General features: G+C 37.7%; 1 protein-coding gene across 1 annotated transcript in view; it reads left to right on the forward strand.

The window, feature by feature from the left end:
* FREM2 (FRAS1 related extracellular matrix 2) overlaps positions 1-27,823 on the forward strand; it is a 128,670-nt gene that overhangs the window by 49,340 nt on the left and 51,507 nt on the right. The window contains exons 3-4 of the mRNA XM_061994040.1: positions 25,142-25,288; positions 27,548-27,778. Of these exons, the coding sequence (XP_061850024.1) occupies positions 25,142-25,288; positions 27,548-27,778 (378 nt within the window). The remainder of the gene's footprint in view (positions 1-25,141; positions 25,289-27,547; positions 27,779-27,823) is intronic.

The raw sequence follows: 27,823 nt of genomic DNA on the forward strand, positions 1-27,823 counted from the left end.
TGTAATTGCTGGTAAAAGCAATGCCTTGCTCAGTGACATAATCCTTCCTTCTGTGCCCAAGTTAACATCATCACAATCAAAAGAAGGCCAAGTGCACATTAATTTTTCAAAGTTAGTGTCTTAGACGATGAAATTTAGATTTAATAGTGGGCAACAATAAAACTTGATTTAAAGATGGCACTCCTAATACAGCGACATGTGCTTCCTACCACTTTTTTCAGAGATGCCAATTCTTGTGCAATGATATCTGCAAACAGTGTTTCCTGACATGTGCTTTCTCATAAGACTTTCCTCTTCCAGTCCTTTAGCATGATATATTATTTCCTGATAAAGAGGAAGGTTTAAGATGGGTATGTCATGTCACATACTAGATACACCCATCTCTATAGAGCTGGTTAGTGTAGAGATTTTCAGTCTGAATTAGGTGTGGAGGTTCCCATTTGTGATTTCATAGTCATAAGGTAAACTTTATCTTTGCAAAGGGACAAATCTTCAGTCTTGACTGTTGTCTGTAAAGGTTGATATCCTTTAAATTAAAAAGGAAGACATTAGATTGGTTTCTACTTATTAAGCATGCAAGGATAGCTATTTTACATATGCAATGTTCTTAAAAAGCAGATGTTCATGAACATAAATGAAATTTAAAAGTATGCCCAAGAGCACTTCAACTACAAAGCTTCTTAATTCTATTAGCCAATTACAGTCTATTGTATTGTGTAGAGGTGGAGTCTGCTATAGTGGTGCCAATTTCTCTAGGAAAAAAAAACAAATGGAAAAAAAAAATAAGACTTTTGTGTTGTCCTTTGTTGATACCTAGAAGCCAAAGGGATGTTACTGGAGAGAAAATGTCATCTATCCTAAGTGTAAAAGCACAAAATTTTGGCTGACTGTTTACCCTACTCCCAGAACTGGCATATCACCTACCATGCTTTCACATGTTCGTGTTTCTTTTCCATTAGTCAGTCAATGGTTAGAAAAAAAAAAAACTATTAGACCTGTTTTGCAGTTGCTTACTTGACTAAATTATAAGAACCACAATTAACCTTTCTTCTCTCATTTTTCAAAATATCACTTGATACCAATATTTGGAAGTATAAAATTGTTGTTAATACTTTGCTCCAAATAGTAGTATTTAGATTTGTAACTGAGAATGACATTTCCCTCACTTTCTAGACTGAAATAAAGACAGGATAGTACTTCTGGTTTTTAATGAAAACTATAACTACCTAAATGTGTTTTCAAACTACTACAGGAATAGACTGCCATCATTTTTTTTACTGTTGAATTTAACCTTAGTATATATGTATAGGTCAAAATCCTAGTGACTGGGTAACTTTATACTTAAAATTCTACTTAATGGAAAACGAAACAGGGGTGTTTGGGTTTTTTTTAAAAGATATTGTGCTTCTGTGAAAAAAGATTTGACAGGAAATTGTGAAGTTTGCATGTTTGGCTTTATACTTTAGGAAAGGATTTATATTTTTTGTTTGCAATAATGTGTATTATATGTATAGATAGCATGATATGTATTTTTCATGAAAAAAAGTAAGCATTTCCAGAGCTTGTATCTGGCCTTAAGGAAAAAAATCATAATTACTTACACCAGTCAATTTTAATCAGCTAATGTTTACTATATGTTTGCTATATACGCAAATATACAATTTAATTGGAATTACTCTATTATTTTAACCTTAAAAAAAATCATCATAGGTCCAGTAAAAAATAGGAAAATTATGTCTGGGAGACATTACAGTTTGGGTTAACCTTATTCAGTTCAGTTACTGAAAGTTAGTTGTCTCACCTACACTAACCACCTGATCATCTTCAGTGTAGGTGTCTGCAGAGACCAAGACAGTGTTCAAAAGAGGAATAGCAATCTAGTTTTGGAGATATTTTTCTCTCAGTTGACTGCATGAGGATTTTTTTAAGTTTAGATATGTAGTTTTTGTGAAACCAGACTTCTGAATCTCACTATTTTTCAGCTTGTATTCTTTTACCTATAAAACCGCTATGGATGGTGGGCAACCTTGATTCTTTTGGTTTTCTTGTTTGTAACTCTAAGGGAGTCAGATGTCTCATCTTTTGATGATGTCTGTGTATCCTGTTACTCTAGTCAATTCCACTCCATTTCTCAAGGTGACATCAATATATTTTACAAGATTGAATTTTCATAAATAGTTAGGATTAAAGTGGGAGGAACCACTCACCTTTTTATAGCTTTCAAAAACCTGATTCATTAGAATTAGATCAAATGACTAAGAGTCACAGAATGATTTGTTTTGGAAAGAATCTTTAAAGATCTCCCAAGGATGAAGATTATGTAATTCTTTGGGGCAACCTGATACAGAGGTTGAACACTCTTCCAGTAAAGAAGAGTCTTCTTGTGTTTGAATGCATCTTTTAATTAAACTTGTCCCTTTTGTTTCTTATCCTTTCACTGGGCACCTCTGAGAAGAGTCTCTCTCTCTCTCATTATACCTGCACATCAGGTATTTATATGCACTGGTAAGTTTCCCACCTTAACCTTCTCTTCTCCAAGCTGAACAATCCCACCTGTCAATTTCCCCTTGTATATCAGATGCTCCAGTTCCTTCATCATCTTTGTGGCTCTTCACTGGATTTGCTCCAGTAAGTCCATGTCTCACCAGTACCGAGGAATCCACACTTCACATGTATCTCACCAGTACTGAGAATTATCTTTCCTCTTTATCTGCTGGCAATACTCTTCCTAGTGCTGCCTATGATGTTGTTCTTTTTTGGTGCAAGAGTACACAGGCAGCTTGTTGCCTCATAGCTCTTTTTCTGAAAACTGCTTTCCTGTTCCAAACCTTTACTTTTGCATGGGATTATTCCTCCTGAGGGGCAGCATTTGATTGAATTTTATTTGCTTTCTGTCATCACATTTTTCTAGCCTGTCAAAAGTCCCTCTGACTGGTAGCATGCCCATCTGATATATCAGCCACTCCTCTCAGTTTCGCATTATTTTGCAAATTTTCTGCAGATACACACTGTCCCAGCATCCAGGTCTTTAATCATCAAGGTCAAAGAGTACTGGTCCCAGTATTAGTGTAGTCTTGGGAGTACACTCTTAGTGACTGGCCTCCAGTCAGCTAATCACAACTGAACCCAGTCATTCACTGAAGTTTTCAATCCAGCACACTGCCCACTTATCTAAGTCTGTAATTAATCAGGCATGATTTCATCTTCATAACTCCACAATGACTCTGTCATCTTCTCATCCTTCATGTATTTGGAAATGGTTTTCAGAATTATTTATTCCATCGTCTTCCCCATGCTCAAAGAGAGTCTGACTTACCTGTAGTTGCCTTCCTTCTTACCCTTCTTGCAAATAGGCATGACTTTGTAATGTAGACTGTGAAATTCTGCTTCGAAATATTAAACAAATTAGAAAGTGCTGACGAGAGAGCTAACTTCAAGCCATATTACTCAGTACTGCTAATCCCTGAAAGCACGTAATGTCACTATGGCAAAAAAAACCTCACAACTTTGCACCTTCAAGTTAACACTCATGTTATTGAAGCTGATTTTGAAAGTTATACTTTGCATATAGTTTTATATTGACATCCAACCGCTTGACAAATATTATGATAATTACATGAGACTGCAGCATCTGAGCCGCTGGAAGCAAGGTTTCTCATTCTCTCTCTATCTTTGTTTGAGGGTCATCTGAAATTCATACAGTTCTACTCCTTATCACAAGGCTGTTGTACAAAACAAGGCCCATTTCTGTGGTCTGATATTTGCCAAAAACAAGTAGAAAGTTTCCTATTAAAGTAGAAAGGGAACAATAAGAAACCTTTTTTTTAGAGTGATTGGCCTCATTATCTAGTTGTATTTTGTGTTTATTACTTGGATTTTTAAATTTAAATCAGAAATCATTTTACAGGGTCCATTGTATTTAAAAATACATACTATTTTTGTATGTATGAAAGATGGCAAAAAATGATACTGAAAGCTACTATGCAGATTTGATAAAATCTATCTATGATTAGTAAATAGAGAAAATGATAAATGCCTGATAAAGTTCTTGCTATTAAAACAGCCAGTAAGATGATAAAACAATAAAGTCTATTGATCTAGGTGTTGATTATTACGTTTCTTATAGTGAGGCATTGAAATGCCATAATGGCCATAAGGGGCCCCTTATGTAGTGCATGAATAAATCTCCTTCAGGTTTTGTTGATGTTTTTTCATTCATGGACCTATTTTTCTATGTGTCTGGAATGATTACCATCACCTTTTGTGTGCAGACTGTACATATTTTAAAGATGGATTTTTCTGTACCCCTACTGTTACTGCATAAGTAGGAAGCAAGCCTTGCTTTATTGTAAGCTTAGATTAATCTAAAAAACAATTAAATTGAATCAGATCTGAGGTTCTTTCTATACCCTTTATAACCTTCATGCAAGAGAGTATGGTGATTTTCATGCATGCACTGTCACGTATCATTAAAGCATCAGTGCATTTAAAACAAACTTGAACAAACATGAAATGCTGAGATAGCTTAATTGGTGCCAGAGGTTAATGTGAAGTTTATTTTGTGTATGTGTGTCTTATTTACATTTACTGTAACACGACCAAGACGAACAAAGGAAACTAAAGAACACGTTGTTCAGATTCATCTTACTCAGAGTTTGTTTTCTTCACTGCTTTTGCCCTGGTGTCTGTCCCAGTCAGGCAGAGTTGTTTATTCTCTAATATGTAAGTTAACAATGAAAAAAGAATTTTAAACAAAAATATCTGTTATTGGCCCAATTATTCACATACCTATATGAATAGCTTTAACATCTGTAAGAGGACTAGACTGAAAAATGTCACTCGTGTAAGTATTTGCAGGGCTAGTATATATGGACACTTGAAGTATTGTGGAAGGGAGCATCTAATACATAGACCCATAGTCTTCATCTTTTAGTCTCTTGTGAGCTCAAGGTATTGAATTTTTTATAATAGAATGCAATTGTGGGTACATAACACATTTCTCAAGCTAATGAGATCTGCAAAACCAGAGTATATTTTTTATTTCCTAATATTTACCTAGATATTTGTATTTAGGACATTTTTATAGATGATAGCCTATCAATTAGATAGATTCCTTTTTTAAATTTTTTTGGTCTTCTGATGAGCAAACAAACCAGGTTTCCATCCATCATTTAGTTTCTTTTTCAATTCAATTTAGAATTCATTCTTGCGGGTCCTTTACATGCTACATGCTTGTGTCTTGTAGGTTGGTATTTGTGGGTATGTATGTAAAGCGTGAGTTTAAGGGAATTAATTTTTAGAAGGTTAGATTTCTGTGTCTGTGCTTTTCCCATTAGGACATTAAATCATCATTTTGTGGAATGACCTTTATAGTAGGTGGCTGTTTGGCAATTAGATGTAAGGTAGTGCTTCAGAAGCGATCAAAAGGAGCAAGTTACACAATTTCAGAAAGCTTTGTCCTTTTGTCTCGTTGGTGTCCAGGCCAATGAATGTGATGGAAAGGAGCCGTAACAGAGAGCTTTGGTGTCTGTAGGCCTTCGTTTTTCTTAGGAAGCATTGTAAGGCTGAAACCTTTACGACATCTTTAAATGGTTGCCACAACAACTTCTGTCTTCTATCAGGAATCATTTTCATGTTGTTAAAAGTCATGTGATTTATATCAGCATCAAAATGTGTGTTCCTTGGTTTATACTCAGGGATGAAGTTGCCCTTTAGTGAAATGAACATGGAAAACTTGTCTTTCAGAGTAACAGACAGATTTACCCTCTAACACATAGATTCATACCAGCTAGGAATGATAGCATAAGTGTATAATTTCAGCATTAAGAGGAAGCCTTGCTGCCAAGCACAGCAGTCCTGCTCCCTCTCCATCTCTGGTTTTTGACACTGTGCTGTGCTGTTCCCTTACATTGGCATGAGCATTCTTACTGCTGTTGCCATCAACTCTGGGTTGGAGAAATCACCCAAATTAAAATGAAATGTTTTCTTTCCACTTTAGTTCTACTACAGATCAGTTCACTAGAGCAGTTCCATAAATCACCACACAACTGTTTGTGCCAGCTCCAGGGAGGGGACAGAGAAGAAGCTGGGAGTGAGAGCCTGTGGGAAACAGGGAGTTTCTAATTCCTTAGGCAGGAGTGCTTAGTCTATACTCGCCAAATGCATACATGAAGCTCAGGGATGCATTTTCAGTCAGTTTAAGCCAATGAGAGCAGCGCCGAAATGGATAATACCTCCTTCTCTTCCCTGCTGTGTGACATGTTCCTGTCCTACCCTGCTTGCCTATTGCTTCAGGCTGCCTGTTTGACACAGGCAAACATCCACACATTCATCTTAAAGATGTAGTGCCAAGAAGTAGGGCTTGCAAATCTCTCTTTTAACAATAGAGTCAGCTGCCGTGTAACATGAGATTTGTTTTTCAGTCTGCATACTCCCCTCCCTGAAAAAAAGAAGGTTTAAGTGTTATGTGTGAGAGTTTGTGGTAGATTGAACAGAATTTTTCAGTGCGTCTGAGGTCCCACTGTGGTCCGTGAAGATTTAGATGGTACAGTCAGGAATTACAAAACAATTCAGTTGATGCAAGTATCTTCTTTAGGATGAGCTGAATAGCCCTCAAGACATCACTGGGCAGGACTCAGTTCCCTTAGCAGAGTGCAGTATGAGGGTACTTCAGTCAACCTGCCTGACCTCTATCCAACCCTGCAGAAGGGCATGGATTTCCTGTCAATCCTGTGTTATATCTACCATCTCTCTGCAGATGTCCCAGATGCCTTAAACAATCTGAAATGGCTTTGAATACCTATCTTTAGGCAACAGAATCCTAATCCGCTGACTAGACTTTCACTGGGTATAATGGATGCGTAGAGTATCTATTGTAGGATACAGACATATACAGTGTCCAAAGTTAGTTGAAACAAATCCTAATAAATGCTTTTCAAAAAGACTAAACTCGTGTAGCACGAGTGTAATTCATTACAGTAATGTCTCTCTACACATTGTCCTGCAGAGAAAATAAAAGAAAGCATCCAGCTGCTGCTGGCCAGAACAATAAAAGAACTGCACTTGATAGAACCAGAAGGTCTATAGCCTATATCATTTGTAAAAGGGCACGGGTTTGAGCTGTGGTTACAACAGTGATTTACATATATTCACTCAGCCTCCACAGTGAGGCATAAGTGTTGTCATTCCAGTCACAGCTTACATGAGTATATAAGTTCAGTGGAGAAAATAGAAAAAGGAATGCCAGAGGTACCAAAAAGAGTTTTCTGCTTGGGATAACCATCCCATTTTTTTGCCAGAACAGTGCTCTCCATAATCACTTTATTTATTGGGATGTTTCTAGTGAGTCAAGCTGTGTGGAAGCAGCATGGGCTTAACAGTGTGCAGCCCAAAGGCATGATATTCTCCAGGTGAAAGTCTGAGTAATGTGAGATGACAGCTCAGTGTGTTATACCAACTTAAACTGCATTATTGAAGTAGGAGAGACTGCCTGACATTACTGTGTTGGGAAAGGAATAGTATACATTTTTCACTCAAGAACAGGGTGCTAATTTTGGATTAACTGGTTGAATTAGAAGATTTAATTGTGTCTTGGGAAACTGCATGAACTGATTTCTCTTGTGTGTGCTGTGGGAGTCTACTGCAGTCCTGGGTAAGCTTCATGGGGAATGGATCTTGGATTTGCTCCCTGTAGAGACTGTAGTGAGGAGCAGGTAGAATGAAATTATTAAAACATAAAACATGGTTCTGGAGATCTGCAGCATATTTCACTTTGCGTCATACGGTGAAATATTGTTATTATTCATGTTTTTATTTCAGACAGACAAAAAATATTAGCCTGTTACGTAGGTTCTTCCAGCTCTGAATAAAGACTTTACTGTTCTGTAAGATTAAAAATAAATCCCAATGCATAATGTGAATTAAAGTACTTTAAATTTATGAGAGTGTGGTACCGTTTGCATATTTATTTACATATTCTCACTGATAAGCATCTGGTGTAGATATCCATGCTCATGGATATCTATACCAGATACAGATATCTACTGTGCAAAGCAGCACAAAAAAATACAGACCAGGTCTTCATCTTAATCTTAATGAACACTCCATTTGCTTCAGCTGAGGTATGGAGCGAGACTGATTTTGAATACAGAATAAATGCAATGTATTCAGTGAACTGTTAAATTGAGTGTTCAGGCCTTCTGCATTCCTACATAAGACTTTGTGCAAGTGTGTGTATATATCTATAGAGACTTAACATATTCATATGTAATTCTCTTATTTAAAATACATACAGATAGAAAGAAAAAGAGAGAGTGTAGGAAAATATTTATGTCCCATGTCTGTTGGATCTGATATGAAAGAGTTTTTCATTAATGTGATGTGTCTCAATTTTCTTCACAAGTCTGACAACACACAAAGAAACATGGCTTAAGTTCATCAGGTGAAATGCATGTGGCTTCTTAAAAATACAAGATACATAGTTGTTGGGAAGAAACCTAGATTCTTCCTAGAACTTATGAAAAATTTGAATCTCTGTGGTCAAAAAATCATTTTTTGTGTATGAGGTGTACATTTCTTTAGCATTAATATTGTCCACATTCCATCCTTAATACATCAGTGTTAACATTAGTAGTCGTACTACATTGTTTGCTGATAATTGCACTTACTAGTGCCTGTTGAGCCAATTCAGACCATAGAATGAATGCTTAACTTCAGTTCACTACTGATGTTTGAAATATTGTGCTGAAATGCTTGGAATGGAGGGAACTGTAGAAATCATATTATCTAAAGCATAAGTGTTTACAATTCTTCTTCTCATGTTAATAATAATATTCTGACAAAGGTTAAAGCAGATAAATATTATACTTACTACTTGAAGAGATTTATACATTGTTGAGTATGTTTCTGAAAGAGCTATAAGCACTGTAAGCAGTTTGATTGATACACCATTTCAGTTTGTAGGGAGATAAAGTTTTCACATTCTATACTCTTATTGACCCAAAGACTCTAAGTTTCTTGACTATTAAATATCAAAACTTTTTCTGTCTTAACTCAAATATAACTTTCCTAACTTTTTCTGTGATCAAATTCTTCAGCAATACTCAAGCAGAATCCCCTAAACAGTATGTCTCCTTCTACACGTCACTTATGTTGTGTCTTTATAATAGAGAGAGAGATTGAGATATAAAGGGATGCAAAATATTTTTCCCATTATGAGAAGCAGGTCAACCTAGATAGGTCACATAGGAACATGTCCAGGCGGGTCCTGAAGACCTCCAAGGAAGGAGAATCAACACCCTTCCTGGGCAACCTGTTCAACTGCTCGCTCACCCTCACAGTGAAATAGTTTTTACTTATGTTTAAATTGAACTGTTTGTGTTCCAGCTTCATCCCATTACCCCTTGTCCTGTTTCTAGATACAATAGAAAACAGGATGTCCCAACCTCCTGACACCCACCATTTAGATATTTGTAAATATTAATGAGATCCTCCCTCAGTCTCCTCTTCTTCAGACTAAACAGCCCCAGTTCCTGCAGCCTTTCCTCATAATGAAGATGCTCCAGTCCCCCAGTCATCTTGGTGGCCTTGCACTGGACTCCCTCCATGAGTTCTCTGTCCCTCTTGACCTGGGGAGCCCAGAACTGGACACAGGGCTACAGATGAGGCCTCACCAGGGTGGAGTAGAGGGGAGCAGAACTTCCCTTGACCTTCTGACCACACTCTTCTTGATGCATTCCAGGATGCAATTGGGCTTCTTGGCCATGAGGGCACATTGCTGGCTCATGATTAGTTTATTATTAACCAGTACACGCAGGTCTCTCTCTGCAGAGCTATTCTCCAGCAGGTCAATCCCGAGCCTGTACTGGTGCATGGGGTTGTTCCTCCCCAGATTCAGGACTCTGCACTTGCTCTTTTTGAACCTCATGAGGCTCCTCTCTGCCCAGCTCTCAAGCCAATCGAGATCCCACTGAATGGTGAATCATCCAGTCCTTCCAGTTTGGTGTCATCAGGGAACTTGCTGAGGGTATCCTTTGTCCCATCATCCAGATCATTGATGAAGATGTTGAACAAGACTGGCCCCAGAACTAATCCCTGCGAAACTCCACTGGCCACAGGCCACCAACTCGATTCTGTGCCATTGATCACCACCCTCTGGGCTCTGTCATTCAGCCAGTTCTCGATCCACCTCACCGTCCACTCATCCAAGCCATACTATCTCACATGTCACATTCCTCTTAATTTCCAACCTGAACCTCCCCTGACATGACTTGAGGCCATTTCCTTTTGTTCTGTTGCTTATTACTAGAGAGAACAGACCAACCCCTGTCTCCCTACAACTTCCCTTCAGGTAGTTGTAGAGAGCTATAAGGTCTCTAGCCTCCTTTTCTCCAGGCTAAACAGCCCCAGATCCCTCAGCTGTTCCTTTTAAGAGACATGCTCCAAATCCTTTACTAGCTTGGTAACCCACCTCTAGATCCTCTCCAGCACCTGAATGTCCTTCGTGTAAAAAGGAGCTCAAAACTCAGTATTCAAGGTAGAGCCTTACCAAAGCGAAGTACAGGGGAATGATCACCTCCCTCCTCCTGCTGACAACACTGTTCCTGATTCAGGCCAGGATACCATTGGCCTTCTTGGCCATCTGGGCACAAGACTGGCTCCTGTTCAGCTGCTGTCAGTCAACACTCCCAGGTCCCTCTCTGCCTGGCAGCTTTTCAGCCACTCCTCCCCAAGCCTGTAGCGCTGCTGGGGGTTGTTGTGACCCAAGTGCAGGATCTGGCACTTGGCCTTATTGAAACTTGTTGAACTGGCCTTGGCCCAGCCACCCAGCCTATCTAGATCTCTGTAAAGTTTCCCTACCCTCAAGCAGATCAACACTTCTATCCAGATTGGTGTAATCTACAAACTTATTAAAGGTTCACTCTATGCCCTTATTCAGATCATTAATAAAGATGTTAAACAGGAGTGGCCCCAGTACTGAGCCCTAGGGGACACCACTCATGACCAGCTGCCAACTGGATTTAACTCCATTGACCACAACTCATTGGACCTGACCATCTAACCAGTTTTTCACCCAGGAAATTGTATGCCCATTCAAGTGCATGCCCAGTTTCTCTAAGGGAACGCTGTGGGAAAGAGTGTCAAATGCCTTACTGAAGTCAAGGTAGACAACATCCACAGCCTTTCCTTCATTCAACAACCACGTCACCCTGTCATACGAGATGAAGTTTGTTAAACAGGACCTGCCCTTCATAAACCCATGGTGACTGGGCCTGATCACCTGGTTGTCCTGCCTGTGCTGCATAATAGAATTTAGGATGATCTGCTCCATCAGCTTCCCAGGCACTGAAGTCCAACTGTCAGGCTTGTGATTTCCTAAGTGATACTTCTGTCTGTTCTTATATATGAATGTTATATTGGCTGACTTCCAATCAATGTGCATCACATCAGACCTAGGTCTCTTTCCATCATGCTACGGTTTTTACGAAATTTCCGCAGGATACTTGGGTACTGCTGACTTTCACAGAATCACAGAATTGTTAGTTGGAAAAGACTTTTGAGATCATTGAGTCCAACCACTAACCTCACACTACCAGGCCCATCACTAAACTAAACTATATGCCTCAGTATTTCATCTGCGCATCTTTTGAATATATCTAGGTGACTCCACCACCCTGGGGAGCCTGTTCCAGTGTCTAACAGCCCTCTCAGGGAAAAAGTTTTTCCTGATGTCCAATCAAAATGCCCCTTGGTGCAACTTGAACCCATTTCCTCGTGTCCTGTCATTCATTACTGTAGAGAAGGGAGTGACCCCTACCTCTCTACAGCTTCCCTTCAGATAATAGTAGAGAGTGAGATAGTTGAAGACAGTGATAGGTGATTTATAGGTGATTGTAAGAGTTCACTTGTGTGACAAACATAGACAAAATTTCTCATCCAAAATATTAAGTATTAGGTTGCAGAGAGCATTTCCGTATTCACAAGAGTAATTCACAGTCAGTTTTGTACTATTTCTATTAATATCAGTTGGGGTTTTTGAATTTTGCAAATAGTGGGTTTACTAGAACACTAAGTGAAAGGGCATATTTTATTAAATTTGATGTGGTTTAAGCAGAAGTTTAGATTTGGCAAAAGTGTATTAGTTTCTCCTTCATTTCTTTTGACAGCAAAACTGATACAGGAAACCACTATTTTAACTCCCGTTCAAACGTATTCTGTTTTTTCAAATGGTTTTCTTTTCACCCCAACACTCCTTTCTTGTGTCACATTATAATGTGATATACTGCTCTGAAAAGCTTTTCTTCTGGCATACTGTTTAAAGCCACTAAATTTTAAATCAAGTCCAAAGCAATTCAACAGATCAACACTAAGACAGAATTATGGAGGAAAGTAAAGTTTAGAGTCAGTCTGAAAAACAGTCAAATATGTGTCAATTAAAAAAATTCTAATTAGAGTATTGAAACTGTTAGTGTGGTACAGTATGTACACACAAGTGTTTAGTGATATTAATAGTTCCTTGCAGAGCAGCAGTTATATTTTGTAAAGTGGCAGGTAGGACCATCAGTGAGATTGAATTATTTTCACTGTAATGTCAAACTTTGCCATCTTTTGGAAACATGGAGCAGAGAAAACATGTGTTTGAGGGTTTGGTTAGATCTGAAATGTTCAGTGATTTTCCTGTACTAAAATGAAGTCAACCTGCCTGCTTGTTAGATGATGAATATTAAATAGCTAGCTAGTTGGAATAAACAAGCAAACAAATCTATTTTAGAACTCATGAAAAATGTTTGATATGCCGAATCAGTATTACTAATGATATTCCTTTGGTATTTTGTCACTGCTCCCTGATTTCACAATAGCTTCTTTTAGCCATCTGTTTTAGCCTAAATGACTGCATAGATGGCAGAATCACCCAAGGTATAAGGACTATAAGGATAGATTTAGGCTAAGTTTTAGGAAGAAGTTCTTCCCTATGAGGGGGTGAGGTACTGCCCAAAGAAACCTCATCTGTTAAAGTGTTCAAGGCCAGATTAGATGGGGCTTGGAGCAACCTGGTCTAATGGAAGGTGTTCATGCCCATGGCAGGGGGATTGGAACTAGCTGATCTTTAAAGTCCCTTCTAACCCAAACCATTCTGTGATTCTATTAATTCCCTGCTAATATGTTCGAATCTGCTGCTTGGGAGTTGCCCAAGCCAAGTCTGGCTTCAGATACTTTTCTCTAGATATTCTAGGTTCAAATATATTTGGAGATTCTATGTCCAAATCTTGTTTTCCAGCAATTTTTGAGTGGCTCTACTTCAAGATCTCTTTGGAGGAAAAAGTTTAACCTCAGTCTTCAGACTCACTTTCATGCCAATGATGTTTGCCACCCTGTTCTCCAGTACATTTAAATAACTGCTGTTTTTCTGCTTATCAAAAAGTGACTCCAAGAAACCGATGCCCTGTAAGGACACTGCCATGAAAACTGGCTGTGAAATGTGTCTGACGTTGTCAGAACTCCTTCTTGTCTCTAGTTCTTGAGTAACATTAAAGAAAACCTTCAAAATAAAGATTGGAGGACTTGGCCTGTATTTTATCTATGTATAAGCAGTTACTATATTTACCACAAGAAGGGCATGTGATGACAGACCAGAGAGAAGATGGTTTCTGTGGCCACACATGGGTAGGAAAGAGAGACAAATGTATCCAACAACCTGCAGAGCACACTGTGGAAAAAATACTGAGAGAATCTAAGATAAAATCTACTCTTCCCATTGATTTGTTGCTAGCCAGAAGTAAACTTTTTCCATCTACAGAGCAACACTGTCCCTTACTGAGCTGCTCACGAGAAAGCTTAACAGACCATCTCAGGAATTAGCAATCAGCTGGGCTATGTAGGCTAAGCAGAGCATCAGACTAGTAAAGCTTTCATTCTGGTAGGGCTGCATCTTGTGGCGTTGACCTTTGTGCCATGGAGCTGTACCAACTCAACTGGCGCCTATTTGTGTGGCTCTAGCAGAATGTACATGCTGTGTCTTTTCTCCATGTTAATGTGCCAAGACACATTAAGGTATCTTGGTGATTGTTGATTGAAAAATCTGTCAAAAAAAGAACAAGAAGACTACAATACAGGCTTCTTAAATATAAGCACAGAATAGAGAAAACTGAACAAGTACCCTTTGAGACAATACTCTGAAGTTTCATTTCACTGCTCCCTCTCTAGTTCTTTAATGTAAGGACTTTTATCAAAATTATTCTGAAAGTTGCACATTAACTAGGAAGTTAAAAGAAAGCACTTTCCCTTGTTTCTGTTAGACTGTATTAGGCTCACTAACCTTCCAACAAACTACTCAGTGAATATGTGAAGAGGTGAAGAACAGAGCTATTAGTCATATTTTAGTAGCTAATGAATTTATAACATATATGAATTTAATAACAGAGATCATAATCATGTCCAGAGGATTAGAAATATGTCTGGACAAACTTTTCAATGTGACAATATGTTCTCCTGAAATGTTTAAGTGCTTGAAGAATTATTGTGAGACTTACTCTGAACTGCAGTGTCCAGTTCTATGCAACAATTTTTGAAGGGCTTCACCAGAGGAGACGGAGAGAAGGGCAAGACAACTCTGCTTTATGGCCGAAGATTAAAGGGTTTTTGACATACAATAGCAATAAGGCTTTCTGTTGCAATTAGGGGACAGGAGGGAGCAATCTGTAAGATCTCTTTCAGTCAGATTTTCTACAGAATAAACAGTGGAAGAGAGATCCTAAATCATTCCTGCTGTAAAACTTGCTGGAAAAGACTGAGTTTGAAACTTAAAAGGAAGGTGAAAATAAGCTTACTCTACAACTGTATTGCCCTCTCTTCTGATATGAAAGATACCTAAAGAATAGCTGGAATAGTTGAAAGATAAATGGTTATACAGCAGTAAGTGGAACTACTTCTGGCAATATCCTGAACTGATGAGCAGTTTTAGCTGATGTGACTGCACTTGCTAGCTTGAGGCAGAGAGAGAGACAGAGTGGCAAGTTAAAAATATAGGCCAGGTTTTATATATTGAGATTTAATACCATTTTTATCCATTAGATTTTTCAAACAAGATTAGTAATATTTTTTTTCTTTGAAAAGGAAGGAGAATGAGGCCTAGAGAAACAAATTATTTTCTGAAATAGGTAACATAGTAGGTACTTCTTTGGAAAGCTTAAGTCCAGAGCCCACAGTTCTAAGTGGCAAGATGGAACTGATCAACAGACTAAGATTAAATCAGGAATGTTTCTCAAACACGGGGGGCTATAGAAACAGCCTTCAACTACTTATAGCAGGTAGTTGAGGATCTGACTTATCCAAGGGTGTGGGCATTTGCATGACTAAAGTTACACGTGCATATGTTAGACTAATGAAACATTGTTATGTATCACGTAACTTTTCAGATCAAGATCAGTCTAGACGGGAATCACTGCCATATTTTTCTTCAACATGTATGCATTTATGTGTCATAGATTGTTTTGCACAGGGGGATCAGCAATGAATTGCTTTCAGCCTGACCTGTTGGTCACTCAGCTTTCATAGATGGGCTCAAATGTTCATATTCTCAGAAGTGGCAAACAGTGGTCCAGCAATCAGTGACATTTTCTATAATGCATAGTTGTCCATGTAAGGATGAATACATCTGTAATTCCATCTTCTATTTTAGATGAACTGACATCCACACCTGTTTAGTTCTATGGAATAGGGAACAAAAATACAGTGAGTGTAATTTATGCATCTCTCTCTTATACACCTCTCATAAACCAATCCTGCTAAATAAGTCCTTAATTTTCTTCTATAGGTAAGTTAAGAAGGGAGGAAAATATCCTTGAAAGACATTCAGGGGAGAGCTCATCTTTCTAAACAGTGAGGCTTTCACAACAGCCATTTGTACTTACCTAGCAGAAGGGCTGCCCAAGCTGGTTTGCTCTGGATGTCCTATTAATCTCACTGAGCAAATGGTAAGCTTTGTCATCTTGCTGCCTCCACCATATATTCCCATTGTTATTTACAGCCTTAAGGTCCCTAGGGCTTCTCTGACGTTCCTGGAATGGGCCTCCTGAACTGACAGGCCTTAGTCTCCAGCATGTCACTGCATCCTACAAGGAGCAGGGATCCTAATAGGTATCAAGGGCATTGTCAGGTTTAGTGGGGAGAAGAATATAAATATTTTGAACAGCCATGAAATCAGTTAAAAATAACAAGTTTAGCACCCCCAGCCAAAAGGAGGAGGTAGGCGATGACAGCTCAGCACTGTGTCTTCAACACCACTCAGATTGCTGCAGGCTGAGGGCAGAGGAGCTTTCGCAGTGACTTCCCCAGTCACTGCAGCCCAGGGAGCTGCTCTGGTTTGTGTGTCAGTGATGTTATTAGCTGCAGCAAGCCACATGTGGGAGGCTGAGGTGTGTCCTAACAGGCAAGTGCTATGCAGCTACCTTTCCAGAATGAGTGGGAAACACCTTTCTTTGAAACTGAGAAACTTTTGTGCTAGCTGGCATGTTGAAACTGCTGTGGTCACACTTCCACGCATTTCTGTATAAATTCGGAGGCAAAAAAAATATGTAAACTTAACACCACAAATACCCAGGCCTTCACCTGCCTGTATGCAATAGCCAGCAAATCTGGTTGGAGGTCAGCTCAAAAACAAAAACATTGCCTCCCTGGCCCTTGAGAAAAAGCTAAAGGATTTTAATTCGTGAATACATGTGGGTAAATGGTCATGGAAATCTTGATCAAGGATTTTTCAAAAGTGTGAGTGATGCCAAATGAACTTCAACTTGGCATGTCATAAAAGACACCGTGGTATTTGAAGGTCAATATGTAATTTTTGAAAAGAATCTTGCCAAATCTATTATAAATAAAGAGACTTTTATGTAAATATACCTCTTCATTTATCAAGACATTGCAGTCAGGATACCCTCTGATTTAGCACTATGATTAGGGTTTAAATGACAGTAGTTTTCACATGGGCTAATATTTATGTAGTCCTGCTTTAAAGGTGTAAACCAAAAGAAAGTCCAAGATGGGAAAGTAGCTAGGCTAGTGGAGCTAAACCCGTTATTCTGTGAAACAAGGAAATGAACCTTGTTTCAAGTCATCTGGAGCCTGTTTTTTGGGAGAAGTTGTCTGGCGCCATAAAACAAATTAGTAAGCAGAGACCTGAAGACTATTAAGTTTATTTTAAGAATGTATTGCCAGAGATCTAATAAATTTACTTACTGCTGCAGGCCATGCATGCATGAAGCCTTACTAATCCAGGTGGTGGTTTTTACCTTCAGAGGGAGGTGCAGGGTGTGGATCCTTAGGAAAAAAAGGTATGCTGCTTTAGGTGATATGGGCATTGTTTAATGATAGACATGACAGCTTGAATGGTATGTTTGGATTTTCTCTCTTACAATTTACTAAAAAGTTGAAATTATTTTTCTCATGTAAAGTTAGTTTGTGAATACACAAAATGCTAATTAAACAGCAACATGGAAATAACTTTATAACAGTAGAATGATTCTTCCAAGGCAAATAGATGTTGTTGTTATTGGTTTCAAGTATTCCAAAGATTATTTTTAAAGTGTTTAAATGTACAAGTTTTCCATATTACAATTCAGGACTAGTTGTATCTTCAGGTTTTCTAAAGACTCTTCTTTGTGCAAGTATGAAAATCACATTATTGGACTTTAATTAGATATCTAGACAGGTGAATTAAATACTCTTCTGTTATATTGAATGGAGTGGGTGAAATCTTTCCAGAGGGTAGTCCAGCTGTTCACATCAGACATACCTGCAGTTCCTGAAGACATGGTTCTTTCCATTCATTGTACCTAGACAGCTAAATTAAATTAAACATGTCTTTTATGTTATAAAATCAGATTATATGGATCCTACCTATTAGTGGTAAATCTCTTATCTTCACCTTTTGCGGAACAAGAGACAGTTGGTTATGTTCTTGTGCACTGAAACCTTAGCAATAGCATACTGTGATTTGCCAGTAGTAGTTATCCACTGGCACTATTGAATTTGGCTACTCTGATTTTATTTTTTTCTGCTGAGAAGCAGTGGTCATTACTTATCCAGTATTAAAGTATCAAAGTAAGGACTTAACTCTACAATAAGAACACAAGCTTCTGAAGCAAAGGACTCCTAATAGAGCAGTCTACAGACAACACTACCTCCTGATACCTTCCCTTTTCTGAGTCTAGCGGGACATTATGTTGAATAGCTGACAATTGTCCTCTTTCAAACACTTCCTCACCTGTCCATCCCCTTGCTTTTGCTTTTGTCTTGCTTCTCTTGAATCTGTTTATGTGAGTTAGTTCTCCAGGAAGGAGGGTAAGCTCTCAGACATCTTACTGTCTTCCTTGTCCTTTACTACTTTCAAATAAAGGCTATCAGCAGTGATTGCTATCTGCTCATTTCTTTAAAATAATCCCTGATAAGTGCCTAGCAAATAAGGCAATTCCAACTAAGAGACAGGTGGCACACTTTTTTTTAACCTTAGAAACAGTGCCAGGACAAAATAAAGTGCTTCTTTATCTGTCACCTCATAAATTCAGTATAACACCAACTTTTGCATGTGCCAGTCACCAATAGTCGCCAGCCTATTGGTGACTGCTTGACCTCAAATGCTGGCCAATATCAGATGCCTTCAGTGTTGCTTCAGGTTATTATTTGTAACCTTTACCATATGCACTTTCATCATTTTTAGATGCCTTTTGGTTTTGTTGGTTTTTTTTCCCCAGTAGGGCATGCAGACTGAGAAGATAAAAGTCAGTCTAGGCATTGCTTTGAGCAGATTCTGTGATGAGTGACTCACTCCTGTTGACATTGAGTGAGATAAATTACGTCTGGAAAGAAAATGTTATCAGTTCTGATTTGTAATTAGAACAAGCCTGTATAAATTAGAAAATATACTTTCTGTGGAAATGATACTTCTGAGACTTCAGTTTCTAAAGAAATCTTTCCAGGTAAGAAATATGATGATCCGAAGTATCAGTGGGATTTAGATCAGACCTCTTGGTCATTGTCATCCCAGTAGCCTATCTGGCTGCACTGTAAATGTTGTAAGTTTTTTAAGCGTTATAATATGTTTTTGTTGGTTTGTACATAGAATAAGTATTTTTATGTATTCTTTTCTGATATGTTCATATAGAAATAGCTATGATAAATATATTTTTCTAATGAATCATCATTAATTTATGTTTGTCCTACCTTTAGTTTCATTTAAACTGGAAGAAAATTTAGGCTGCATCTGACATATTTTAACTTCCTAATTTAAAATGAGACTCTAAAATGTGATTGTCAGGAGAAAATATTAGTGAAAGTGATTCTGTGAATCCTATTCTAGATATATTTTTCACTGATAAATATTGAACGGTTGCTGAAGCAGAGCAGTAAGAAATTTTCTTATCCTGTGAAAATGTGTTGAGGTATTTTATTACTCAGCCAAAAAGTCAAATTTTTATAAAGCTTTGCAGAATAATTGAGCATAGGCTTTTCAATTTGAAAAAAAAAACTAATAGTTTAAAATATTTAAATTATCTTTATTAGTTCAAATTTGTTACAGTATTAATATGAGAAATTATATATACCTGAAAGACTTAAGGCAGACTGTGGAAATATATGTAAATTTCACATTTATTCTCTACAAATATTTTCAGTAGAGAGATTAATCAAAGCCAGTCTTTTTGTGAACAACTTTGATTTTGATGGATTAGTATTTTGAGGAAGAAGAGAAATAAGGTGAATATTTTTGGCCTAATTATACTTTGGTTAGTCCTCCAAAGAACTTTTTGGGTAGCCCAATGTCTTTCTTTTCTGTTACAGTATCATGCATTGCTATGTGCTTAAGCATTTTGATTAGTAACACTTCAGCAGTACTCTGAATCCATGAAATTATTTACATATTCAGCATTGGAACTGCATAAGTGGGAAGCATTCAGCTCCTGCAGTTAGTCCATTGCTTACAGCACAGAATCCTAAACTAGGAAGTGGGTCTTTTGGATTCCCTTTAAATCAGTTACCATTTAATGCCTATAAACACAGTGCTCCAGCATCTTTTTTCTGATGATTCAAACCAAGTTTCTGTTTATCCACTTGTTTCTTTCTTTTAAAAGCTCACAGCTTCTTGATGCAGCAGATGGAGTGAAGGTATCCTGACTCTCGGTGAACTAATTGGTACTGAGATTATTGAAATAGAAATTAATTTAAAGCTATGAAATGCAGTGGCTGAGGAAACAGTGTCTGTTTGTTTACATGGTTTCTGTAAATGAAAATGTGTTTACTCTCTTAATCAGAATCTGGTTAATCTCCTGCAGAAGAACTGAGCATAGTCTTGAATTGGGAATTCCTTAAATTAACCCAGTGTGAATCTCCAGACTCTGCTTGGAGTTATGCTTAGTTGAATTTTACTCACTTCAAAATTTAATATACACTAGCTAACATTTACATCGTGTCTCTCACTTCCCCTTTTTGTAACAAGGCAGCTACACAGTATTCTTCAGATATTTTTTCTGCTAAGTGATTTCAAGCGTTTACTTAGTTTGGCAAATGTGGCCCTTCCAACTTATTTCTTGGTGGTAGGCATAAAACAGAAGCAAAAAGGAGTTACGGAAATTACTGAAAGATGGAAACTGTCTGCAGTTCATTGGATACCAGCAATTACACTTCAGGCAAGCCAGGTCCATAATGCTGGGAAGTGTGTGTTTTCTCATGAGAAGTCAGAGACAGCATTGTTTTAGTCCCTAATCACAAGGGCCTAGTTTAGGGGGTTGGTTTTGGTTGTTCTGCAAATATATTGAGTGACATTGGCAGACAGAGTGCAGAAGGGTGCAGAGTTCAGCAAGTTTTTTAGTGATTGGAGTCCATCATAGTACGTTTTTAAAAGACATTTAGAAAGGTGAAGGAGTTTAATGGGTTTCTAATTGCATAAAATTATTATATTGGTTTATGCACTGCTGAAGCACATTTTAAATATTAGGTTTACTTATGGGTTCCACTCTGTAAATAGTTTTTCTTTTTGAAATGAAGTTTTACAGTTTTACAGTGTGCGCATTTTCTGATGGTCACAACAGAAAGTATAGCATATGATCATACAGTTACAGACTCATAGGATAGTTTGTGTTTGAAGAGACCTTTAAAGGTCGTCCAGTCCGATGATGTGCTGCCTCAGTGCATTGAATAAAAAATATTTATTATCTATTTTATAGGTAGTGGTTTTTCATAGTTTGACAGACAGAAGATTTACTTGAGACCTTTGCCTTTTTTAACTGGAGCTACAATGTACTGAGATTATGACACAGTATGGCCAGTCAGAGTTGTTGATACTATATGTCTTGAGCTGAACATACAGTATCTTTATATTTATTCTGACCAGCAGAATCACCTAAGATTGTATGTTCCTCCTCTAGCAGTCTGAGCTAGTCCTCATAGCAAACACCACGGTTATTGAAAACACAAATAATTACTAGCAAATAGTGTAGGGGATAAAAAACTTGAGAAGTGCTGAAGTTGCTTCCTGACCTGAATGGGTAATCATGATGATGTGGAGTAAGTTTTCTACATTTCACAACAGATTTTACTTGTAATAAAACTCTTGAGGTAATTTTATCCTGGTATATAATTAACTTAGTTGACTAGGCACAAAAGGAGGCTAATCAGAAGGTGAAAAAATGGAACAGGTTTCTAAAAATGAATTATTCCCTTTTCTTTCCTCTCTCTATATCTATTTTCTCTGCAGATTTAACTCTAATTCAGGAGTTGGTTTCCTTTTTCAGATACTTCATATACCTGTTGCAATGAGAAGATCCATAGCAAGGAGAAATACAGAGTAGTGCAGACTTGAGTAACCCTCTCTGGATGAGGCTCCCAGTAGGGTCAAATAAACAAAGGGGACAAACTGCAGCTCTTGCAAGTATGCAAATGAACAGGGAGTAGCAAATCCTGAAAAGAGGAAGGGAACATGTGGCAGACTGTTAATGCCACAGTTACTCGGGTTCTCCTTATTAACATCTTTTCTGCAGTCTATTTAGAAAGCAAAAGAAGAAAGAGAAGGAGAAAAATCCAATAATAAAACATTTAAAGAAATTCATCTTTCTTAGTGCTTTACTGTTTGGGGTTTTTTTTCCTCTTTCTTGTGTTTGATATATATTCTTTGCCCTAGAAGAATGTATAGGTTGGGATTTTTTTCCCCATTAACCAACCTCACCTAATGACTAAAGAGAGCAGATATATTGCATGATAAAGCTCTACAAGTACCAGACAACTGTGTTTGTACAGATACATTATATGGCCATGGGTCTGTGTGGCTATAGTTACAAAGGTTAGGCACTCTTTAGCTGATTCATTGCTGATTATGCCATGAATACCATGTAAGTAAACCAGTATCTGTGTCAAGTGAATACTGTAGTGTAGTTGGATGCTTTTGATTATGAATTAGGGTTCTGGAGTACCACCTAGGGACAGCAAAGCTGCAATTATACATTCTTTATGGAATGCCCTTATGTCAGTGCTGCTCAAGAGGCACATTTAGTGATAGAGCTATATTTTATACTGTGTTCACACAGCTCAGTAACAGAACTGTGGAGAGAACTGGAACTGATTCTTTCCTCCTTTCAGCTCTTTGCATCATAATAGAAAATTCTGCCAACCAAATTTAGTTTACATTTAAGGTTGACTTATTTAAGACATTTGAAAGGAGATGTCAGAGACCTGTGTGTAAGTAAGCTTTATATTGTGTGCCCATGTCTACAACATGCTTAAACCTTTAGTGCTTTGAACAGTAGAACAAATAATGCTGGATTTCCAATTGCTTTCCATCCTGTCGCTTGAATCTCTTCTGTTTAAAAAGATGCAAACTCTGCTAGAAGCTTTTCCTTCGACTGGTGGGTTTCCAATGTCTGACATTCTCAATTCTAATAACTCACGCAGCAGTATTTTTCCCTAGTAGTGATACTAATAGGTTTTCTCTCCTCTAGTTGGCAGTAAATTTTCCTTTTCTATCTTAGAAACTTTTATCCCTCTGTCAAATTATGATTAAATTGGTCAATGTGTTCAAGGGTGGCACAAAAATGGCTTTTCTTACTAAAGAACAAGACGTATTGTATTTGTCCCAAGAATCTAATAGGACATTAGTTTAGGCTAAGCTAATGTAAGTGCTGGTATAGATAACACTACAGTTACCGGTTTTCTTCATTTTTGTTTTGTGTGTGTGTGTTTGTAGCCTTTTCTTTTGTCAGTAACAATGGAGATTAAAAGAGCAGAAAGAAGCAGGTCTCCAGTAACCATTTCCCTAGTTTTACTTAGTTTCTGTGTGAGATTACACTAGTATTTTTCTAGTAGACAGATAATAAAGAAAGAGGCTTATTTTTTAAGCAGAGTGGAAGCATATGGAACGGCTGCCTAATTTTCAACTAATAGAATGGAAGAAACTGGAGCGGAAAAACAACCTCCATTTGTCTCTTTCTCCAGTAGTTAAGCCATGAGTGAACTGAAATACTTAGACGTGTTTCTCTGCTGATCAGAGGAATTACTTTATTTGCTGGCTTGCATACAGAAATGTTAGCTTGTAAAGGGAATTCCTGGCACATTTCAGTTGTTACCTGAGCAAACCTTGTTCTGTAGCAGCACCTTGTGGGAGGGAAACTAGACTACAGCCTCACACAAGCCAGTGTTCCTAGAAGACAGTTGCTGAGTCAGCATCTGCCTTCAGTGAGATGAAGGTTATTTTATACTTGCTATGCAAATTAGAGAATTCTTCTGAGTAACAATAAATATACCCAATAGCATGAGAGATAGGATTTATTTTGTCATGCACTTACATCTGCGGCATCTAGAATCCCTACACTAACAAGAATTGCTTTATTACTGTGAAAAATCAATGAACAGATGGAAGTAAACTGTACATGAGAAAGTAAAGCTATGCTATATTTTATGAAAATTTATTAATCTAATTGAAGATATTCAGTCTACTATACAAATACTTTGTTTATAGCCAGTGAAATGAGTGTTAGCTCTTTTCAGCTATTGCCTTTCAAAATGAAAAATAAGGAGGAGCATTTTTAACTGGACCTTAGAGTGTCATCTTTTTGCATTTGTTGCTTTTGGATTGCTTTTTCAAACTAAGAGCTCCATGAAGCCTATCGTTTCAATAAACAATTCCTGTTGTTTTAGAGTTTTACAGTCCCATTAATTGTAGATACAATAGTTTCATTTCTGCTGGGAGATCAGGCTGCGACATGCTCAGATTTTAGGTTGGTGCTTGGTGTTTCCCAGATGGAGTTAAATGACTTCCATATCATGCCCTTGAAAACTTTGAGGGATGCTTAGTCCCTCTTAGGATCTCCGGAGTCTACTTTCTTCACCAAGACCTTATTGCCACAGTTGTGTCTATGTAAAAAGAGCTGTGATTTTTTGATCTATTGAAAACTGTCTCTCAGAACACATCTCAGCAGCTTGCTCACTTGGAAGCATTCATCATTACATGAAGATAGGTGATTGCAAAATAGCTTGAGAGAAGTACCCCTCTAAGTCTTCTTAGGTGACAGAGGCAATCATACTTAGCCCAATAGTTAAAAGCGTGTACGACTGGGAGGTCATCAGCATAGCTATAAACTGTGACATGTATTGTGGATATTTAATCTTGTTGAAACCATTTCCTAGTAAGATGTGAAAGCTGCTCCTAAAGTCATACAATGATGACACATAAATTCTAAACCAGTAAGAGCAGAAATTGTCAGATTTAGTGAACAGAATACTGAGCAGGCTGCATGCAGAAATGCAGTCTAAAAGGTGGTAGGTATCATCTCTGTTCTCTCTGGATACTAAGGGTCTTCCTGCACTTCTGACAGCCTGATTATATCATGGAAGCTCTGTGTGATGTCCTACAATGTGTGTTATTTTGAAATACAAGAACAGTTCTGCAGACACTTGGATCATTCACAGTTTCTGTAAAATATGTACCAAATGTATCATGGTTGAGTTCTTTACCCTGTTAGTTCCTAGGTTTAAACACTTTTGGAGTGTAATGTCCAGCTACGATACAGTCTTATCCAGGTTACAGGTTACATTAACTACAAAAGACAAACAAAAAAAGAAAAAAAAGAAAAATTAATATATATAACTTTATCATTTTGTTTTGCAGGAGGCAATAAGCTGAAGAATCAACACTTTCGCCTAAACTGGGCATGGATCTCCTTAGAAAAGGAGTATTATTTAATAAATGAAGACTCTAAATATCTTGATGTTGTTCTTAAACGGAGAGGTTACCTGGGAGAAACGTCTTTCATAAGTAAGTTCAATTTTAACCTTATCAATCACTTCTATAAAACACTTTCCAGCTAGTTGATAAAATGTATCCATAGAGCCGTATCCTTTTGCTAAGCAAGCTGTTTATATATTTAAACAACTATCTTTTTTATTTTTTTCTGAGTTTCTTTAGTGATATGATGAAATTTTCACTTTTCTGGGGGGGGGGGGGGGGGGCGGGAAGGGCTGTCTGCAGTTAATTTTCAATTTAACAGTCCAAAACCCAGTTCTTCTTTCTTTGATTTAATTGATACCACTGTCATATTTGTTTCACAGCCTACAGTTCATGTCCAGAATTTACTTTTCCTGCAGTGAGAAAATACAGTTGTAGCAATTGGAAAGACAACATAGATCATTTTTCCAGGAGGGCTATTGCAAGCTGTCTTGATTAACAGCTACAAGCGTCAGGCTTGTTTGCTTCAGTCATTGTTAGCAGTCAACTGAGGCTGATACGGGAAGTGTTGAAAGCTGTTTACAGTGTCTAGGGAGTGGAAAAGTGAAAAAAAATATTGTGTTATCACGTTCTGCAACCTCAAACTTGTCTCTAGCCCCTGGATCTGTTCCCTCTTCCTAGTGAGGCATTTGAACCAGAAAGCATTATCCTTGTACAGTTTCATGTTGAAATCTATGGTAAGCTTATGCTGCTTAGAAAAGGCACTCAATTTAAAGCTGGTTTTGCAGGGGTATGTAAGCATTTACTTGGCAGCGAGCACATGCTCATTCTTAGAAATCCGATTTCTGTTCACGTTTCCTTCTGAATAAGAATCTCTGTTTCAGGTATTGAGATACACATATTTTGGCATGAGATTTAAAGGACATAGTCACTGATGAACTGGATCTAACTTAAAAGGCTCTGTTTTAAACAGTGAACTGTCTTCAATTACTCATTTCAAATAAAGTAAAAGAGTAAAAGAGATTAATGAAATAAAAATTTAAGGGTGTATAGTTTAAATTAATTACTGGTAGTGATTATCAGACACTGTTGACTTCTGATGCTTTAAACAGAATTTTTACAAAATTTTCTACCTATGTATTATAGTTCAGTTTCTGAATTGAGCTGACTCAAAATCCATCAAAAGCAGTTTGGATAACCCAGTCTCTGACTACCTTAATACTGCAAAATGGAATTACAGATTTGGAAAGAACATAAAAGATATTGGTTAAGATGCTTACTGGCTTTTCTGGTCCATGTGCAGTGTCAAAGAGGCTGAAGCCTTACAGGATGTGTAAAATACTGACTATGACTTACAAGAAGACACAAGCAGGAAGCAGGAAAGGAAAAGTTTGTGGGGAAAGGTGACATGTTTGCACACAGTAAACAATATAGTTGGAAGAAACAGGAAGAGAAGGGAGAAGTTTCAAGATTTTCTGAAAATCTGAGAAACCGTCAAGATTTGAATGGTACTGTAGGGCTCAGAGGCCAAATGCAGGAGTTGGCGATAATTATGAAAGACTGTCTAAGGGCTTCTCAGCCTTTGCCTGAGAGGGAAATGTCAATGAAAAACTATTTTAGAGCAGCATGGATTGAGGCTGTAAGGTCTGTGCTGTCTTGATGGGATGAGCTATATTGGATTTTATCCTTGGCTTTGTAGTTTCAACTTGACTTCAGTTTAATGATTGTCATTATTCAAACACTGTAATAAGATGATAATTTTTTTTTTAAATGCTTATTGTAGTAGGAATGACCACAATGGTTCAGCTTTGATGTCTTCTTTCATCTTTGTTCTGTATGTTTTACCCCTTTGTGTCTTTGTGTTTTCCTTAGCTTTCCCCTTGAAGGCTGAACTTTCCAGGTGTGTTTTTATTTTTTCTAAGAGAAATAAATATTTTTGAGGGTTTCAGGCAGCACTTTATTTGGATGTTCTAGAACAGAAGAGATCCCAGAATGTTAAAGGCAGCAGCGGGGTGGAGTGTGGTGGGGAAATCTGTTGAATCTTTTGGACATCTCTAGTTGAATTACAGAGAAATGAAAACTTGACTGTAACCTCAGAGAACGTAGGTTTTCTAGTAGTTAGTTTTACTTTGATTAATTCTGTCCAACGGGCTTTCATAATGTTAATTGATGTGTTTCCACCTTTATGTGTAACACCAATATAAAATTGATGAAAAGTAATGGAGTTGGCTTGAACACTCTCAGGTTGTGAAAAATATATTTTTCTAAAACTTCTTATTTTAAACATGACATAATGGGACACATATTATAAGTGATGTTTTCAATGACTTGAATTTCTGATTTGGGCAGGTATTAGCACGAAAGATGGTACTGCCAAGAAGGATAAAGACTTCAGAGGAAAAGCCCAGAAGCAGGTGCAGTTTAATCCTGGCCAAACCTTAGCTACGTGGCGAGTACGCATTTTGAGTGATGGTGAACATGAACAGTCTGAGTCCTTTCAAATTGTTCTTTCTGATCCTGTCATGGCAGTTCTGGAATTTCCCTATGTATCCACAGTGGAAATTATTGACCCAGGAGATGGTAAGAACCCTTCCAGAACTGTACTGCCCATATTTACCAAAAGAT

Source organism: Colius striatus, chromosome 1, assembly GCF_028858725.1.
Source record: "Colius striatus isolate bColStr4 chromosome 1, bColStr4.1.hap1, whole genome shotgun sequence".
Lineage (NCBI taxonomy): Eukaryota > Metazoa > Chordata > Aves > Coliiformes > Coliidae > Colius > Colius striatus.